The sequence below is a fragment of the Pogonomyrmex barbatus genome, unplaced genomic scaffold (genome assembly GCF_055798465.1).
Source record: "Pogonomyrmex barbatus isolate J1 unplaced genomic scaffold, ASM5579846v1 scaffold7, whole genome shotgun sequence".
In the NCBI taxonomy this organism is placed as follows: domain Eukaryota; kingdom Metazoa; phylum Arthropoda; class Insecta; order Hymenoptera; family Formicidae; genus Pogonomyrmex; species Pogonomyrmex barbatus.
Window position 1 is genome coordinate 5688194 of NW_028297171.1, and position 20646 is coordinate 5708839.

Below are 20646 nucleotides of genomic sequence, written 5' to 3' on the forward strand. Positions count from 1 at the left end.
TATAGTTCCAATTCCAATTTATAATAAAATTATTTATTACAATCAAAGTATTTTTACTTTTTCAAGCATCGTTTCAAAACGTGATAATTATTTTATTTTAAAAAAATATTAATTATTTCTCTCAAAAGAAAGAAGTCTAATAATTTGTGGTGTATCCGCAGCAGATCAAATGATTGTCAAGAATACCCATATTTTCAAGAGAATTATTTTCCTGTCTTGCGTAATCCGACTTTTGCGCAATTCCTGCGTCAAGTGGAACAAAATTCAATGTGTCTTAGTACAATCAGTAGAAATACGCTGCGTTCTCATACTCAATCTTTTCCGCAGTTGTTTAAAGATCCAATCATTCAAGTCGATTCAATTTACATGCAAATAGCATTCATTTTAACGGTAGTATCTCATTGTCAACCGCTGGTAATAGACGAGTCTGACGCAAACTGTGACATAACATCGAATTAGTTGCACCGCGGCAATGAGAAAATGAATTCAGTTTTCGCAAATCACGATTTAATGTTGCATGCATTTATGCATCAAGATTATCTTAAATCTTCTATATAACGCTAATTAAGATATACTATTTTAGAATTTATGTATATATATATTATAGCAGACTTTAGCAAAATTTATACTTTTATGAAATGAAGAACGGATCGCATTATGTAAACAGATGTATTATCTCGTTTCTCTAACACACTTCCATTAAAATATTTCATTATGAAATCTTACAAGAAAATGGCATTATTATTTCAAAGCTACAACTTAACTAGTTACCTATTTCTTACGTCAAAAGCAGATTTTAAATCAATATATAATCGGCAATTTCATTATGTAATTTGAAAAAAATAACAAATTAAATATAAAATAAACATTTTCTTTTAATTTTGACATCTCTTTGTATTTTTAATTATTTTAAAATTTAAAAAAAAAACGTTTTCTTCTGAAATGCGCTCCTTTTTGACGATATTTATAGAAGGCGTCTGCATCGCCTTGTCCACGCATTGAAGTCTCCTGTGCCGCTGCGCTGTTCGTTCCACGCATCGAATAAGTCGCCCGCGCGCGCGCTGCAACTTCGTTCCACGCGCGTCGAAGTCAGCGCGATAAGCAGAGGCGAAGGTGTAATTTGCCAATTATGACACGTGTTCCCTATACGTGTTACGCATGACGATTGTTGCGTCGCTACATATGCGTGTTCACGTACGTGTACACGATGTAATGAAACATCGAGCAATTCATGATAAGCGAGGTTAATTGTGCGCGGGTTTCACTTGCTACGCACGCCGACGCTCTTGCCGGTGTAAAAATCACTTTACGCTTGTCGGTCATCGAAAGGGAAAGGTTGTCGCGCACTTCCTAAGCGTGCCAGCATCGAGATTAGCTCTTATCGTAGAGTACCCAATTAACAACCTGCTTGATACATTGCAACTTGAAATTATCTTCACGTTCATTATAGTTATCGATGACTCGTGTCACGCAAATATCCCATTACTTAATATAATCAGGATTTGTGTACGAAAATTAATTGTAAAATATGAACATTTCAAATATATTACGTAGATTATTTTAATATATTAGTTTGATTTTCTTCAGAGAATATTTGTGATGCAAAAGATTTTTCAAATATCAGATAATAAAAATATTAAAAGAATATCTTTGAGAATTTCATTTCTATATGATAATTATTGATTAAATATGCAAAGCGCTATCTGATTTTATAACGGTGAAATACCCCGGAAGCATAATCACGAACTTATCAGACAATTAGATGCATGCTTAGGTATATAATTGAGGACGATCGTATAAAGTAAACCTGTCTAAACTGCGAGCATAATCGTATGAAACAACCGTTAGGGTTTGATAAAATTACGATCGCTGTGGGCTGAAGATACATTATTAAACTCGATAATTAACCGTTTATGACCTTTGAGAAGGTATATGGCAAACATACCGGTAGATAAAGAAAAACCCATGATGAATCATTGATGGGCGTTTCGACAAACACTTTGAATGCCAAATTACAAAAGAACAAATCGTACTCGATAAAATATCATCGTCTTAGAATAACAGCAACTCAATGACGTGCAAACTATATTTACAGTTAGTCTCAGTGCGATTTCACGAAAAATTCATCTTAATTTGATCTCTGGCCGGGTGGCCGTTATCTTAATTGATCTTTGATAACCAGACCAAATGCTATGTAGATTTCGTTGTTTCTGATATCATTGCTATGTAATTGATACCACTTGGTACCGATTTGTGGGCGTGCGAATGGCCAACAATCTTATTCCCCATAGAATAGAAATTCTATATTACTCATAATGAATCATTGAAATAAAGCAAGGCGTGAATATTTTTGACATTTATTAAACAAATTTATTTTGATATTTTAAAATTAAAGATATTAAAAGAGAAAATTTTTTAAGAAAATGCACACGCATATAATTACACTAAATATATTTAAAAAATCAACAGATTATTTAATTATTTATTAGAGATAAATAAGAGACAAATAATAATAATATGGTCTGTTTAAAAAGCAAAGATTTTGTGGTAAAAATAAAATATTATTTAAGTAAAGCTTGCATTTATATTTTCAATTTATGAAAAATATTTTGATTTCTGGCTGACGAACGTTCGTCTTATTTTTGTCTACATGACTTAATGCATATTTACTGATTAAGCACGCTCCACAACTCGGCACCAATTAGAGCAAGAGATTTCTTAGAGAGTTAGCGCGACGTCGGCGTAAACGGCGTCGTCTACGAACGTATTTAGATCGTGCTGAGCCTAACCTAGAGGGTCCCCCCCAGCCCAGATTTATTATTCAGCGGAACGTAGGTAGATCGCCCACCATCGCAGCCGCTGGACTCCGGCATCCCACGCATCTCTCATTCGCCGATACCTATTTAGTCCCATCGGGGGTTGCCTCGAGTTAGATTGGCTCGCCGCGCAAGTTCGGGCCCGTTGCCATTAAAACGCGATGGCGAGTTAGAATGTAAGCAATGCGCCCGCGCGTTTACTTGCTAATTCTCATGGCGAGGCGTTGTTGAAGCGTTTGTTTAGCTAGGCGTATAATTGAAAATCTATTACTTAATTTATTACCATGATTTTCATAACAGTAGCTTCCTTTCTTTCCGAGATGATGAAAAATCTTTTATACATAATTATTACAAAAAAATCATCTCACCGTTTTTCTAATCTTTTGTACGAGATATTATATAATATTTCAATAAAGATAGTTAATCTTTAGACGGACAAATATAAATAATTATAAAAAATATATTGACAAATTTTTTGCTTCTGTAATTCAGCTTTTAATAAGCAAGAATAAATAATAGAAATATCTACTAGTTAATTCAATTTCTGCGCTAATTTATGCAAAATTTAATTCGCGATTTGATTTCTGTATCTTTAATCAAAAATTTGCAATCAAATTTCTACATCTTAGTTGAAGCTAAAAATTAATAGCAGATCGTTTAAGGAAAAAAATCTGCAATAGGATTAATAATTAATAAAAGCCTTGTTCATTAATTTGAATTTAATTCTGGACAACCTGTCGTTTTAATACGATAAGATGGTAAATTTAACATGTGCGCGTGACAAGCTTCTCTCCGGATACCTGACAACATACGCTATATGTGTACATATATACATATCGCTAGATATGCTCGACAAGGATCGAAAAGCGGCGCTAACTCAGCAGGTTAACCCACACGATCGGCCGATCGCGTCATCTTCTTATATCTTCGATGACGTCACGCACGCGCCCGCGTCGCGACAGACGGGTTAAAGACCTCGAAATCAGTTCGCAGAAATCGTCTTGCTCTCGATTAATCCAGCACAAGAATTAATATTTCATGTTGACATGGCACGCGCGTGACCCTCGTTTTGGCGAAAATAGGCCGCACGCGAACTTACCCACTTTCGCTTCGCGACCGCATGTACCGAGAGAGAATTTAAGTTTTCCCTCGTTTTTGCCAGAAACGAACATTTCGATTAAATCGACATTTCGCAACATATTACTATTCGATGCAAAACGTTACGTGCGTATATGCCAAAACGTCACGATGCTTATACTACGTCTACGATAAATTATATCTATTTCGTGTAATTATCACAAAAAGTACGTGAACGGATAGGGATAAATGTGTTATTACCTGAATGCGACATATGGCGATATATATTGTGTCACGGGGTAATAACATACTCGTAATCTCTACCGCGTTCGTATTCGTACTTGCCACGCGTAATAATTCCACATGACAAGTGTAATTTGCATATAATTTGTCGAGTCTCGTCCGAAGACCGTTTACGGCATGCCACCACCTTCGTTTCGTCTCTCGCGGGGATCAGGCATAGGGAGTTTTAGCGGATAGAGAGAGAGAAAGAGAGAGAGAGGGGGGGAAGAAAGAGAGAGAAAAGGAGAGAAATAGCATTTTTGCAGATCTTTATTAGGCAAATCGCACGGTACCGTTAACTGCGCTGTGGATTATTCACCACGTAATCTCTATCCGGCACGTTTTCAACGTTAAGCGTCTTAACGGAACATTAATTTCTAGTTTCCACGTGACGAACCTCACTGGTAACCGGACTGATACTGGCGGCAATCGCGCACTGATAATTACAATTCAACGCCGGAGTTGACGGAATAATCTGTCAGCGTCGATAATTGTAATGATTACACGTCGCCTTACGCAAACAACCCTGTCATCTTTTAATTTCTTTTTTGTCAGCCTTACCGGACGTGTTACTCTTTTCTTTCGGTCTCGGTTGTGTTCTCGCGATTCACGACGATGCCTTGGGCGGCGATAGAATAATTAGTAAATAAAGAGCCAAGGCACGCACAAAACGCACACACATACGCGGCATACATACGCGGCGATGTATGTAGCAAACAGGAGCCCATTGATCGAGGCGAGGCTCGCGTGACGCGTGATGTCCTCGACGAGCGGTCTCGTCATCTCATCACAGCGACATTAAAGCGTCATTTACATAACAATTAAATCCCTCGGGACGCGTGTCGTAAACTCATTGGAATCCCTTGACAGGTTTCGATAATGCGTGGTACCGAGCGTAATGTACCATGCGCACAAAAAACGAAGTCCGAGTTGCACGATTATTACGTAACACGAGTGCGCCGTGATAGATAACGGAGAAAAATCGTCGTGCTGATCCTTGTCGCTCCGGACTCGGAGCACGGCGTTGGCGTGCGAAGAGAATCGCCCGCAGGATATAAATGCCGCTCGCTGATCAGCACCCCCCCCCCCCGAAGGGACAGGGGTAAAAATTCTGTGCGCACGAGAGCGCCGGGCTGCGCTTCGTCATGCAAGGGCGATTTACGCCCACAGCGACGCGAAGCTGCGCGACCGCCCCGGCCGGCAATAATTAGCGCGTGTGACGGAACGATCCGTCATCATCGATAATTATGACGATTACGTGGGAGAGGAAGGGAACAAGAGGCAAGTAGGAGAAGCTAGAGGAAAAGAGAGAAAGAGAAAGAAAGGGGGAGGGAAGCACGCGGCTTCGCGTGCGTTAATGCGTCCGACCGCCGTGCCGCGCCGTCCGATCGGCGCGCCCGTCGGGCTTAATTGCGGCTAAGCTACGAAACGTCGATTAACGATCGCAATAACCGGGCGCCGCGACAAGCGTCTTAAATCAACGGCGACCGACAACGACGGCGGATACGAACGATGATAGTCCCGGCGTTGCGCGTGCGCGCGCGAGAGCGATCCTTTATGTGCGTCGCTGCATTTGCGTGCCGTGTGCATCTATTTCTGCGATCGGCTCTCTTTCCCCCCCCCTCCCCCTCCCCCTTTCATCCTCCTTTTCCCGTTTCTCTCGCGCTTTCTTTTTCTCTCTGTTTTCTCTTTTGCTCTTTCCGTCGGCGCAGAAGCGATCGAACGCGCGACGTCGAGATTGTTATTGCTGTAATTTCATCCGGTTGGATTTCCTATCTCGTACGTACCGAGAGAATTGATGTTGCATTAATCAGAGTATTCTTCCGATGATAACGCTAGCTCGATTCATCGTTGTCGTCGTCGTCGTGGTCTTCGTTGTCGTCGTCGTTTGAGACTGTCCGAGACGATTGGCTGGCTACGCGTGCTTCGATCGACCAACAGTGGTCATGAGATTACAGTAATTTGCCTACTGTTTAAATGCGGTACGAGCTTTAAACAAACTGACTCGTTCTTGAGAAAATTAAAAAGGAAAGGAACGACGATTAATCTGTAAATTTCATTCTTTAAAGATTTTCGCAATCTTCAGCCATTTCTCAAACATATTAAAATCCAAATCAATTAATAAGTTGTTACATTAATATAATTCTGTTAATAGTGTTTTTAAATGAATGGATAAATATGTATAACGATCTGAAGCAGATATATCGGACTAAAATTTCGTTTTTTGCTTATATATTTATATATTTTATTTAAAATAATTTTACGTAGAAAATTTTCAAATCGTTAAATAAATTGTTTTGTATCACAAAGCGTGAATGAAAATTGTGTCAGTGAATGAAAATTCACTCGACATCAATCTCGATAATTAATGGCTTCTGAATCTATATTAGAATTAAATAAAAAAAGGACATTAATATTCCGCGCATCGGCCAATATGCAATTTCTTATTTAAACTCTTTTTGATCTCATCGACTAATGTACAATTAATGAATAATAACGAAGGCCGCGATAGAGACGTATCTACTCGTGCACTCTCTCATTCATTATTATATAATTTCACGTTAAGACGTCGCGTTCTTGCCGCTCCTCCCTCCGACGGTCTACCACAACGTTGATCGTCAGCACGTTAATCTCGTTGCTTGCCGCGCGCGAGTAATTAAATGTGAACGAGGGGAGAAAACATTTTCTCGACGATAACGAACGTCCCGCCGTAAATTACAAGGACGAGCGAAAATCATGGGCGACGGTCGAGGTCTCGCTCTCTCTTCTTGCGGGAAGCGGAACCGAAACCTATTATTCCGTCATTCCACAAAGTATACTTGAATACATCAATTCAAACGATGACGCAGAAAAGATGTTAAGCGCCACTGTAATGTATAGAAAGCAAATTAGGATTACCATATAAAGGCTGCGTTTTTTATCTATAAAATATCCGTTTAGATAGAACGTAATATTTTTTTTTGTATTTTCGCCAAATAAATAAATATTATCTTATTATAATATTTTGTTTGTATTTTCAGTAAATAAATATATTTGTGATACTTAAAGTGTTCATTTTGATTCATACCCTTAATTATTGGTCTACTAATTTAAAAAGTTGTAAAGAAGGCTATTTTTTTATTTTTTATATTTGGCATTGTTAAAGTACTTTGTACAGTTGTGTCAAATAAATATGTATGTACTACAGAGAAATTCGTTCAATATATCTCTATTGCATTAATGCAATGCTTTGCCATACGTTCAAATTAACACTTAACGCTCTCACAGGTCACATGAACTAAAGACGCACGCCTTTGGTGTAGGTAGACAACAGAATGGTTCGTTCGATGCACCTGCACCGATCGAATTAATGCATTCGAGAGTACGCAGGCTATGCACGCGGAGAGCGTGACACCAGTTTTAATCTCGTTACGCAGCTGGTGTAAAAGCGTTCGTGCATTCACGCGAATCACCGCGAATTTCATAAGGCATTAATTGCATCTAACCGCGACGATTTATAATCGCAGCGATATCAATTGAAAGAATATGTTTTAATTAGCGATAAAGAGATATATTTCATGTATCATTAATTTTCTTCCGTCACGTTCATAAATTAAAATTATCATCCAAAAATTTTTATCTCTTTTGGATATTTTTAAGACTACTACTATTCTTAATCATATTTTATTAATCTTTAAATAAATACGTGTATATTTTAGCTTAAAATATTTATTGCGCATATTGTTAGCAACATGCTTAACTTAATTAATAACCAGAACTAATTGCGCATCGCTCATTATTTTTTCAGGTAAGAGCCAGCGACGGAAAAGGACCTACCAATTATTTCGACGACAAAAGACCGCTTTCACTTGACCGATTCGTTATAACTGTTATAACTGGCCCGAATTGCAAAACGCCTGTCATGAAGAACCTTTAAAAAGGTTAATAGCACGTGTGTAGGACGTATTTTCGTTATTGAGTTATTTGCTTGAATACTCGACAGCGTACAATCATGATGACCGCATTTCACTTGTTGAAATGCGTTCAATATAACCGATAAATTTTTATGGATTTCGCGTGGGAGGTATGATTATGCACACAACTTAAAACATTGCCCGTCACCACACAATTTCACCAGACTCCATTGTACGACTTTATACTTTATATTCAGCTTATATTCACCGAATTCTTTTACGTGTCTTAAATAATGACTTTTTAATTTTGTCAATTTCCGTTTAATTAATTTAGCTATATAATCGATTATATAAATGATTTTTAATTCTTAGAAATATTACAAATACGCATAAATATGATTTATTACAAATTACTAGGTTATCAAAAAGTTGCATCGAGTCCATTCCATACATGGGTATAAATTTTTCGAATTTTTTTTTATTGTGACTTGTGTGAGCGGTAATTGAAAGAGAGTGCTGTTTTGAATGCATATTTATAAAATTGCGCAAACCTAAATGGATTGCGCGTTATGGAAATTCGTCGAGTGATGTTCCGTAACTTTGAGATACACGGAGTGCCACTCACGCTCGCATAGAATACCAAGGCCGTTAGATCACAATCACGTTTGGTCTCCGGTTTTATTTCGGGCTGTTTTGCGCCTTGACTGCGTTTCTCGTCCGGGTTATGCTAATTCGAAGGCTCGATATGGTATTAAATCAAGATGCTAGAATCGCGCATATCCAGCATGGCATATATAAAACATATATACATACATATGCATACGCGAGGCGTAGATAACATTTCGAACAGACGAAAAGAGAGGGGGGGGGGAGAGAAAGAGCATGTGAACTGTATTTATCGTTTTGCTTATTTTTTATTCGACACCGACGAGATTCCGGGAATTAGACGCACGCGGAACGATCGTTTCTTTGAGAAACCAGTTACGTATCGTGGCTACACGCGTTCCGTTTCCATTGCGTGAAAAGAGATGTGGCTATTAAGCGACCGATCTCCCGCGGTTAATCTTGGTCCATTTCGGCTGAAACGCGTTTTTTTCTTTCGATTATCGCCGGTCGCTATCTAATGACCCTCGATAAAGAAGAAGATAAGTAAGAGAATCACGAAGAAAGAGAAGATCGAGATAGGTGGAGACAGTCTTCTCTTGCCATAATGGATTTCAGTTTTTATTGGAATCATTAAATATTTTGGCTATCACTATTATTGCTGTACATTCGCGAATAATATTGAGTAATATTAGATCTTTCAGAAGAATGATGTTCACCTTTGTGCAAACGTACGGTCGTATTTCAATGGCTACTATTCTTTCTGTTATTTATTATCTTTATCCTTATCCTGAAGTCTTTAGTATAAATTATTTGCTATTTAGTCTAGATAAATATGTGCTATAAATGAGAATTAATCCCATAATCTACGAAGAAGAGAGAATTAATCCCATAATCTACGAAGAATTTCGATAAATGTCAACAGTCGAGAAATATAATCTATTTACAAGTTAAGTTTAAAATTATAGTTTAGGATTTATAATAATTTAAGAGAATAAATGTAATAAAAAAATGTCATTTAATAAATTAAAAAATGTCTTTGCATTAATTTGCTAGAATAAAATTAATCGCTCAGAATAGAATTAATCAACAACATTTTAATTAGCTCTATATTTAATTAATATGATATGTACATTTTTTTTTAATATTTAGAAACATATGAAACTAGAAGAATCGAGATTGTTATTGACGAGTGAGGCTGTCAGTGCTTTCAATAGAAATTTTTGTGTTAATTTCATAATTGCGGTTCTCACTGAAAAAGAATAATTTAACTTTTGGACTCGAGTTGACGTTCTCATTTATCTCGCGGGTTTACTCTCGAGTTCCTCCAACCGTTATCGCTTCGTGCAATCTAACGGCTGGTAATAAAAGAGGGAAAGGGGGTAAGAGAAACGTATGCGGCAAGGCTAGACAGATCGCGAGAAAGAGTCTTCGCGAGAGGAGAGGATCTTCTTCCGAGCGAAATGTCAAGAAGCAGACGGTTAATTCTCAGCATTACCGAGGCAGCGGTCTGACCCAACTATTCATTAGACGGGAGTGCAGGTTCTGTGTTCTCCTCTCGTGGTTTTCTCCTCTCCTTCGTCGCTCAATGCAAGCGAGGATTCGAAGAAGAGAGAAGACGGGAAGGGAGAGATTGTGCAACTCGGCTCGATTCACTTACCGCGTCCTCTACAGAAAGACCTCGATCGAGCTACGATGTGTTACAGCGAACGGACGTGGCAAGGGGCACTTACACCGATTACCTTTTCGGCAACGTAAAAGGGTTGTCTCCGACAACCGACAAGCATTGTTCGACTTCACTGACCGACAAAGTTGTAATTTTGATTAAGATTCGACTGTTAGGCAAGCAATCTAAACGGGATTCAGAAGGGTCGTATTCAGAGAGGTCAGATCTTTTAGGAAACTATTCTGTTATTGTATCACAGATACAAGATCTTTAGTACTATTGTAAAATTATTTTTGCTCTCTATCGAAAATCTTGAAGCCATTCTTGCTTTTTATTTTTAAATCATTTTTACGCTAATGTTCATTCCGCGTATAATATTAAATATCTGTAAATTCAAATTAAATCAGGAAAGCAGGTATGTTCTTGAAGAATTTATAATAATATTGCAGAATTAACACAGGAAACTAGAGAAAATATAAAAGAGAATCGTACTTCGCAAGCTAAACGAATCTCATTTATCCGTTTTATGATCTCGTCGTCGACAATTTTATTCATGAGGAATATCGACGGTTGAGGGAAAGACGATAATGAACGGCAGATTGGCAGAATCAAAGGTAGAGATACAGGTCGACTTTCACTCCGCCGGCGCCGATCGTCATCGTTTATCTCATCGATTATAATCTGCGCCTCACATAACTTCCGGCAAATTCCAGGGCTCACAGTATTTTATAGAGTTTTATGCACTTTATTAGTAAAAATCGTGTTGCGGACATGTTAATAAATTTATTTGCTTCTTTTTTTGATGAAGAATATACAAGACAGGGACAGTGCTTATCGTTGATTTAATTTTAGATCGTTATACTTTAATCGGTATACTTTAATGTAATTTGAAAGAAAAAAAATTTTATGAATCGATGAATAAATTTACGAAACAGTTTATGGATTTAGTAATCTACCTACGTAGATTTACAGTAGATTTGCACTAGATTTGCTATAGATAGCTTTATAAAAATAGCATTTGCATATACAGACATACGAATTCACAGATTTATCAATCTATATGAATAGTTATATGAATTTATGATTCAATTATGTTAAGATTTTTCCTTACGCTAAATTATCTGATATATAAAATTATAACGTGATACATCATGAATTAATTATCAGATGAAACAGATAGAGAATATGTAATCTCGTTTTGATCAATTTATCCTTTTTGAAAAATTTTGTTGTTACATTCAAAAATTATGATGTACTATATCTTTTTCTGGATTACATTTCGTCTTTTAAGTTCTTAGAAAAAGTTAATAAAATTTCCTGTCATAACATTATTTATTGTAATATATGAAAATATATTAAAAATTTTTTTAAATTGAACACGCAATTAAATAATGTTCAATTTATCTCTAATAATTAATAAATCGGTTTTTGTCACCGAGACGGTTCTGCTTTTTCAGTTTGCATGCTCATCGTTTGTTTGTTCACTCTTATGTCTCGCCGATTAAACTAGCGAGAGAGAAAGACGATGGTTATTCTGCATTTCGCTTCCTTCTTGTATTTCCTGCTTACTCGAGCGTTAATTTAATTAATAGTTAAGTGCTCTTCCACATTCCAATGAGAGTACGCGGTCGTCACGGTGCCTGAGAACACTTATCGTCCCGACATTTGCTACTTTCTCGGTACTCGGATTAATGCCGTGCGTAACTTTGTTAAACTATCGCCATTAATAGCAAATAAGATTAAAATCCAGATAATTTTCAGATAATTTTTTCACTGGCAGAAACCGATCAATAAATAAAAGTTCTTTCTTACTAAACCAAGTAATAAAAATGAACAAATGGAAATCAATACATTAAATATACTGCACGTAACTTAATCGAGAGAAAACAGATTCTATTATATGTAATAAAAATCGAAAATTATTATATGAACATGGCAGATTTACTGCGAACGAAACAGAACGAAAGTCGTAATGTATAAATGAACTACTTTCGTAATCGTTGCGTTCGAGGGAATTACCGTCATCAGTATAATCAGTATTTAAAACAATCCTGAGAAAGCAGCGATCTAAAATGGCGGAGTGTTTATCGCGTTTGTGCTTCCCGCGAACTACTGTTGCGTGTCAATCGCGACCGATTTTCGGATAGATGCGATAACGAGCGGGTTTACCAAAAGCCGTTCTCACACGTCACTGCAGATCGCGGGCAGTGACGCAATTCTCTCGGTTGCTCGACTTCCATTCTTTTCGCACACGCTCGTACAATCGCGATTCCGTTAACGAGAGCTGCAATTAATAACTTGTTACGCGGAAGTCATCGTCATCTCTCTTTCCGCCGTATCGCGTTCTCCGTCTTCCGCTACAATTATGCGGTGAAACGGCGACGTGGAATTGGAGCTGCGGAAGTTCCCTCCGCAGTGTGCTGATTCCTCATTCACGTTATTCGACAATGGCGAACGTACGTTAATAATGGCGAAAGAGTGAAAAAGAACCATCGGCGTACAGTCCCGCTATAATACTTTATTCTTATCGAATTGTAGATCTTCCAATTTGGGGCGATGATACTTGATAAAATATAATATAATCGAAATGAAATCAGGAATTTATTACGTTTAAAATTTATTTATCATTTTCTCTTATTTATTTATCATTTTAATTTCCAATCCCGAATTATATATGTCCCGAGGTAAATTCCTCGTGTAATCGTGCGAACACGCGATTAAGTATCTTTCGTGTACGATCCGAAAACATGAATAAAACGTCTTTTGCATTTCGCCGTGCCGCGCCGGTTGCAATTTGTTCTGGAGCAAAACAAATCCGTGCTCTAATCCGCGCACTATCGTTTCCGTCTGATTTTACATATTTACACGCATGTACGTATATACATGAGTATGTACTCGCTCGCACTTACTCGTGAATGCATCACAACGTTTCTTCACGCATACGCCTCACCCCCGAGGCCTGTAATTTGGCAGGCCCAAAGCGACAGATCTATAATCATTTCACGCTCTTCATATCCGGTACAATTGTGAGTACGTATAACGGGATGTTCTTGCGATATGTAGACAGTAGTAATAGCCCCCGTAGCGATACACTTATTTATCATTTCTAAGTCGGAATAGACGCTCACGAAAGAAATATCGACATTTTACAGATTTATAGATATTAGTCGAGCAAATAAAATTATTTAATTAAATTTTCGGATAAAAGAATTAGATCGTGATAAAGCTGCATCACGATTTGCGTTTATTCTATATTTATATATTATATAAAATATATTATTACTTTTTATTAAAAAAAAATATAAAGCACAGATAACATTTAATGATGTTTACTAATTATTGTATAATAATTTAACAGGTTTCTAAAAATCGGAGAACGGTTTAATAGCAGAAAAAAGTATTTTTCAGGACTAGGAATTATAATAATATTTTTAATAATTTAAAATAATTTATTAATATGTTATATGTTCTTTCTCTGATAAATACCTTCAGTAATGTCGACTTACGATACTTCTGACTCGCTTCTATAATCAGGCGTCTTACCGAGACATCATCCGATCATACTCAGAGCGATGCCTTCAAATCAGCTTGCGCTCGCAGCCGTCGATATTTTTGCGCGATTATTTCCGCACGGCGATTCGGACTCGGAGGTATGCGGCCTGCGTCATAAATGCTTCTTGCTACCACTATTCCACCGGCATAGAATTAACGACGGTTAATAAGAATCCTCAGCTTGCTCCGCCACCACGTTTGCCGTAATTACCGTACATATATACCGTTTTGACTCGACGCGCGAGCGGGTTTGGCGATCGGTATGTTAATGACATGCGCCGGTGGTCCGGTCTCACTTACTTCCGAATAATGATTTGCGTACACTTTATACGGGCCATACGCGCAAGAGGACACGCGTGCGTACATGAAAAATCGAAATCGCTCGTAAAATTAAAGCCCCATCGGCCGCGACCGAGATCGCGAATAAATCATGTAGATTTACGGAGAAGCCAGGCTCGTATTATTTTTTCCCAGAAAACACACCGTCCCGCGTCCTCTAGCTACCGCCTAAACCCTCCTGGCTATTATTTAGAATGATCGATGCCATCGTAATAGATGAAATAAGCAATGCTTCCTCGAACGGTCTGGCTGGTCGAGAGCCGATCGAAAAGAACACGCTCCGACGATAAATGTCCTATCGTGAAAATTAACCGTTTATACTACGTGCATCGCCCATGCGTAGCACTTGTCCGTGTTAAAGTAGCGGTGCTATCTTATCTGATTCCGGAAGAGAAAGAGTCCGTAAGGAAGCATGAACGTTTTTGATTACTTTTAGCATAAATCTTAATTTTGCATATTATTGTTTAAAAATATATATATACACATTGTTTAAATATATATATATACACACAATGTGCACGAGGCGATCTAATAATATATTATTAAATCTGATAAAATAGGCTTAACATTTTATAAATTTTTTCTTTAAATTATTATCTTACACACTAATTAAATATCTAAACATTATGCTGTAAATTAAAATTCTGTTATCAGCGATATGCAAAAATTTACTCCTTTTCAGTCAATTCTAATTAGTTTTATTATATACTGCAACCAAAAAACAGCAACTAAAAACGAGTACTATGTATATCATTAATAAAAAAAGATGCTTTAAAAATGAAGGCTTAAGGTTAAGCCACGAGAAAAAACTGTCCTTGTTACATTTGAACAAAAGTGGCATATAACTGAGAAAAATAAAATGAGATGCAGCCGCGGCGTTCTCGGGGATTAATAAATAGATCTAAACAACGTACTCCTCAGCTCCCGCGGCGGCCATGACAAATAGCGGCCGCAGTCCATCTGCCACCGCGGCTAAGTTTGTTTCACGTATGCTGACCCCGCCGGCTGACCCGGGTATACTTCACGTTCTACGAGCCGGTCCCCTGATGCCGCGGCGCGACGGCGGGCTATTTCACGCCAGCCACGTAGTGCAGAAGTGCATTCGTGCGCGCATAAAGGTTGTACAGTCCATAGGAAACGTAGTCACATGCCTGGCCGGCAGCCCAGGCCGGCAGGTATGCGACATTGAGCCAAGGCCACCGTACTGACTGCACCGTAGACTTGCGCCACACGGCAAACAGACGTTTATAAGCGCACACTGAGCCGAGGTGTACGCGCACATCCTCCGATGGGATGCACGCATGGACACGTTGTCTCTCGAGTGCGTGCACAAATACGTAGACCACGTATACGACCACGGGGGATCACGTGTGTACGTGCCTACGGGCGAGTCTCGTGCAGGTGAATTCGCACATAAGTAGATACGCAAGGGAGTCGTTCCGGGTGGTTGCGCGAGCGTGCACGGACACGTGTGAAGTCTTTTTAACACTGCTTAACTCGTTGCCGAGAGCCGCGAACTCGATGAAAAACGGTTCTGATTTTCAATGGAGCTGAAGCGGACGAGCCCCGTTTCTCTCTCACTCCTTCTCTCTGTCTGTCTATCTATTTGTCTATCTGCCTATTTATCTCTCGAGCGGGAGATTACGTTTAAGAAAATACATACGTTCTCGTAAGTGAAGGAGAGTGTCTGAGCGCAAATTGCGTGATTGTATGACGATCTTTTGAATGCCGAGGAGCTTGATGAAAAATGTTTGTTCATCATTAGAATGATATATCATGATAATGACATATCTCGGGACAGAATACTCTGTACAGAATCTCTGCAATAAAATATATAAAGAAACAATTATATTTTTGTAATGAAATAAAGAATAATGTAATAACAATATTACATATATTAATATAAATTATATAATAAAAAATATTGTTGTGGTAATTATTTATATTGTAAATTTGGACTTAAATTGTATAATTTCCTTTATTAGAATAAATAATTACGGATCTATTAATCGGCGATTTAGACGCGTATTATATTATTAATATTGATATCTGTATTGTCAATTGCAGCTCACAGAAATGAAAATTGATTTAGATTTGCAAATTACATGGTATTACGTGCTACCTTTGCATGCTCATCAAGCAAAAAGATCAGATGAATGCTTTCTCCATAATCTGTGCATGTTCGGCTTTCTCTGCTGCAATTTCTCCTTTTCTACCTGCGGTAGTTCTTCTCGCTAAACGAGTTCGTCCTTCGCGGAACTAGGAACGATACTCCTAAATTGGTCACCATAGTGATGTATGGGTTCGCCCGGATTAGTCGTATCTGTCAGACTCATCTTTTCCCTCTTCCTTGCTCGAATTCTAATGATACGGGCTTGGTCAATTTAGGATTTTTATTTTTTAGTTAAATCAATGTTCGATATATAAACACTCATTACGTTGCATTATACCATGTCTTTCTATTAATAATCTCAATGTAACAGTAACATTTCTAATTTTATATAACAATGCATCGCATGGTGGTTGCTATGGACTGCAGAATCAAATGATCTAAATTAATCATTGATTTTTTTATTATCGAAAAATATTTTGTTGCATTTCCTGTTCAGTCTTTATGTTCAAATTCAACATTTTACATACATGTACAGTAATTTTTCAATATCCAATAAATTTCTCAATTTTTTTCAAAATAGCATTGTTAGCCGTTAAAAAAATTGATTTTACGATCGTGGGCAAATCTGCAGGCGCGATTAAGTATCATAAAGCTGCCGCTGTCTGAGAGTTCATAATTCGGCTGATAAATCAATCCTGCGCCCGGATCGGTTCGCCGAATGTAAGAGCGAAAGAGTTACGGCAGCGTATCGTGGAATCTACGAGCGCTCTCTCGGAATTCACGGAGAAAACTAGAATAGCCCGAAGGGCCAGACGTAGGGGCCCTATTATAGGCACCTATGCCGCCACTTAAAGCCCTGAACCACGGGCCGGATGAGAGAGCCACGGTACTAACCGTGGCTGCAACCGTTTTCGAGCACTTTTTGTGTCTAGGGTTGGTCTTGGACCGTAACGTTCTCTCGGATGCTTCGTCCCTCGTTAGTTCGCGCGAGGTCTCGTTAGAATTCACAATAGACCGCACGGGAACGCTCCTCAGCGTCTTGCAAAAAATCTTTCCGACAACTAGAATTTTATAGTGTTTTACACATAAAACGAACCGACGCGCAAAACACGCTCCTATTAAGATCAATTTACAATCGTTATATCATTTTTGTAGAGCAATCTATATATATATATATATATATATATATATATATATATATATATATATATAAATAAAATTGTCCCGTTTTCTTAAGAAACCGATCTCAATCATTAGTTTAATCACATAATTCAACTAATTTTATTTTTTTCAGTTTCATGTTTTTTCTCTGTCATTTACGTTTGAGTAATCGAGATGCCGACGATTAGCTTTGATCATCTGATTGTTTAGTTGATGACAGCCGACAATTTTTTTTTTTTACTCTACCTATCCCCCTAGGCAAGAGTCAGCAATCGAATAGCGCCCTAAAACGCAATCATTAATCATGATTAGCTTTTTGACCATCTTAATCGTTCTCGAAAAATTATAAATGGCGAATTTCGTGAACTGTGCGAATCGATTGACTGCGGTCGGAAATAGTTCCATACCTTTAGCAGCGATATTCCTAAAGCGGCATGGATACGGTCTGATATGTTCAAAGAGAAGCCGTGTATCATCTCAGCAAAAGAAAAAGCAAGAACCCTTATAATGGAGCGCGGCACGATAATTTAGGGAATTAACGAGGTAACCCAATAAATCCAATGATTGACGATTCCATTTAATTCCTTGGCGAGAAAAGCAAAGATGACCGAATGGCGGAGTTAATCCTTTCCATGGGAATTCTCCCGTGAGCATCAATTGCTAATAATCCTTCCAACAATTCGCGATTAAACTAACTTGAGTCCAAAAAATAGAAGAAATAGAAGATGAGGGTATGAATTGTGAGGATCTACTCAAATAAATCTTACAGGAGGCCTAAATTCTCTCACTATTTTGCGAAGAAGTTTAGAGGAGGAAATATTTTATTTCATGAAATCATCGATTTAAAAATTTTAAAAATTAATTTTAATTTTTAACCTTTTAGTTTAATTCTTTTAAACTAAAAGAATTACATTTAGATAAATTTGTCTATGTATGAGTTTTTCTAAATAAAAGAATGACTTAAGCTAATATTATTGTTAAACTATTTTACTTTTTCTTATAGATCTTTATTATGCAAATAAAAAAGGAGCACTATAAATTAAATATTTAATCAATTAGTAATTTTTTCTTATTTGTGTGCTTAAATTAAATCCAATAAATAAGTCAAGCTTGGAATTGCAAAATGAACGTTTTCCTCTCTCTGCAGTCTTCGGAATCGCAAATCAAACTGCAACTTTCACATTTTGAGAAAGCATGATGAACCGCAAGTATAAACAACAATAAGACATAAAAGGATCTGCAACGTCAAATCTTTTATTGCTTTCAAGATAGAAGTTTCTCTTAAAGGTGAAATTGAACTATCTAAAAAAATCATGAATTAATTTATTTTACAACTGACAATTTCTTCGACAAAACGCGACGCACGTGATGCACATTTCCGCAAAATCGACGACCGACATGCGACGGGATCGGGTCGAGAATCACGTTCGTGCACTGTAATCAGGGACACGCGCTCGAATCAGGGACCTGCCTTTAACCCGGCAGGTCAAGTATAGTTTTGCCCAACCCCGTTTTCCTCCTTTGCTCGCTGCGAGAGCGGTCGATTCGTCGACTGATAGAAACGAGTTCACGGCACGAACAAGTCGCGGCCTTTCTCGGAAGTGACGCGACCTTGGCCGGAAACAGTCGCATCCAATATTACGCATCGTACAAGTTGCACGCATACCATGCATCGCGGCCTTGACTTCCGCGATGTTTCTACTTCGACGTGCCGGCGGTTTTCCCGGCTTCTAACGAGCATGCTTGAAAGAAAATTACGTTCTTATAATCTCCATGGTATTGAAAAATCCGGTATCGAAATCCTTTTTACCATGAACCACGGCGAAACGCGCAGAAAACACGACAAAAAAATCACGATGAACCTCGGCGCCAGTTAATGTTCGGCAATGACCTTCGGCTGAAATTGATACCTACAGATTTGTTCTTGTTACGACAGGAGCATCTACCTGATCACGATGTTATACCGGTGTCACTGATCAGATATAAGTTTTATACCTCGCATCTCAATGGTCTCGAAAATAATTGGAAATATATATATTTGCGAGTTACAAAATATAAAAACATAATTTTTAAAGTAAGACATTAAAATATTTATATTTTATTAATTTAATTAATTTAATCAAGATTTAATAGGTCTAAAAATAAGTCGATAAGTCCTTAAATTGTCAATTGTAAAATAAATTAATTCATGATTTTTTTTAGATATTTCAATTTACCTTTAAATGAAATTTCTATTTTGAAAGCAATATGAAAGATACGAAAGATTTGACGTTGGAGATCATTTCATGTCTTATTATTGTTTGTCCGAAGAACGATTGTCATTCGTACCTGTCAGTACAGGAGATGAGTGCAGTGTCACGCTCTACTTGCGCATGCTTGTAAAACAGCGAGCTTAACGATGCTCTTCCTGAGAGACAAACGATTCATTTTCAAGCATAATTCGCGCGCGACTCGAGAAAACCGAGCCGCACCATTGTTAATCGCATGGAGGCAATTAGACTGCATAAGTCACTAATCTAAGACATTCGTCATTCGTTACGCACATTACGCTTTTAAGAATTTCAAGTAACCACACGTAACAACGTAAGATAATAATCGATCGTTAAGCAACGGATGTAAAAGTGAAAATTCCTACGAGCCCTTCGGCGTACATCGCATGCGAGAATAATTACTCTTTCATTTTGAACCGCGCCAGTATTTAACAAGATCGCTTGATTAAATATTTTGATATAATTAGACAGCATTTGCATAAAATAGTATGCATACATGCAGACGCATTATGCGTGCCGATAGTTACACAATCGCATTTTTTCAATGCGCCTTATTTCGATTTTTAAAACTAATCTTTACTTTTTATGAAAGCTGTAATTACTAATCTTTTTTTTCAGAAAATTAATATACCTTAAATATAGTAGTCAAGAAATGAAGATTAATATTTTTATATTCTATTCGAATATTTAAAATCTTACATTCTTTATATCCCAAAACTTTGTATATTTCACTTTAACATTTAAATATAATAACATAAATATTTGTATAAAATTATATTATAAATAAAACAATATTTAGAAATTATATATCTTTTGAGAAAAATGAAAAATTATAAATATTTTCACCAAATAGATGCATTGTAAAAACAGATTA

At 37.4% G+C, this 20646-nt stretch overlaps 1 protein-coding gene across 2 annotated transcripts in view; it reads left to right on the forward strand.

Annotated features, from left to right (window-relative positions):
* Positions 1-20646, forward strand: part of LOC148934950 (uncharacterized) — a 145962-nt gene that overhangs the window by 105226 nt on the left and 20090 nt on the right. The window contains exon 3 of one of the 2 annotated variants that reach the window (XM_089082998.1): positions 7963-9719. The exons of the other annotated variant lie outside the window; for it this stretch is intronic. Coding sequence (XP_088939124.1) covers positions 7963-7966 — 4 coding nt within the window. The 3' untranslated portion in view covers positions 7967-9719. Of the gene's footprint in view, positions 1-7962; positions 9720-20646 lie in introns of those variants that run through there. 2 annotated transcript variants of the gene reach the window in all.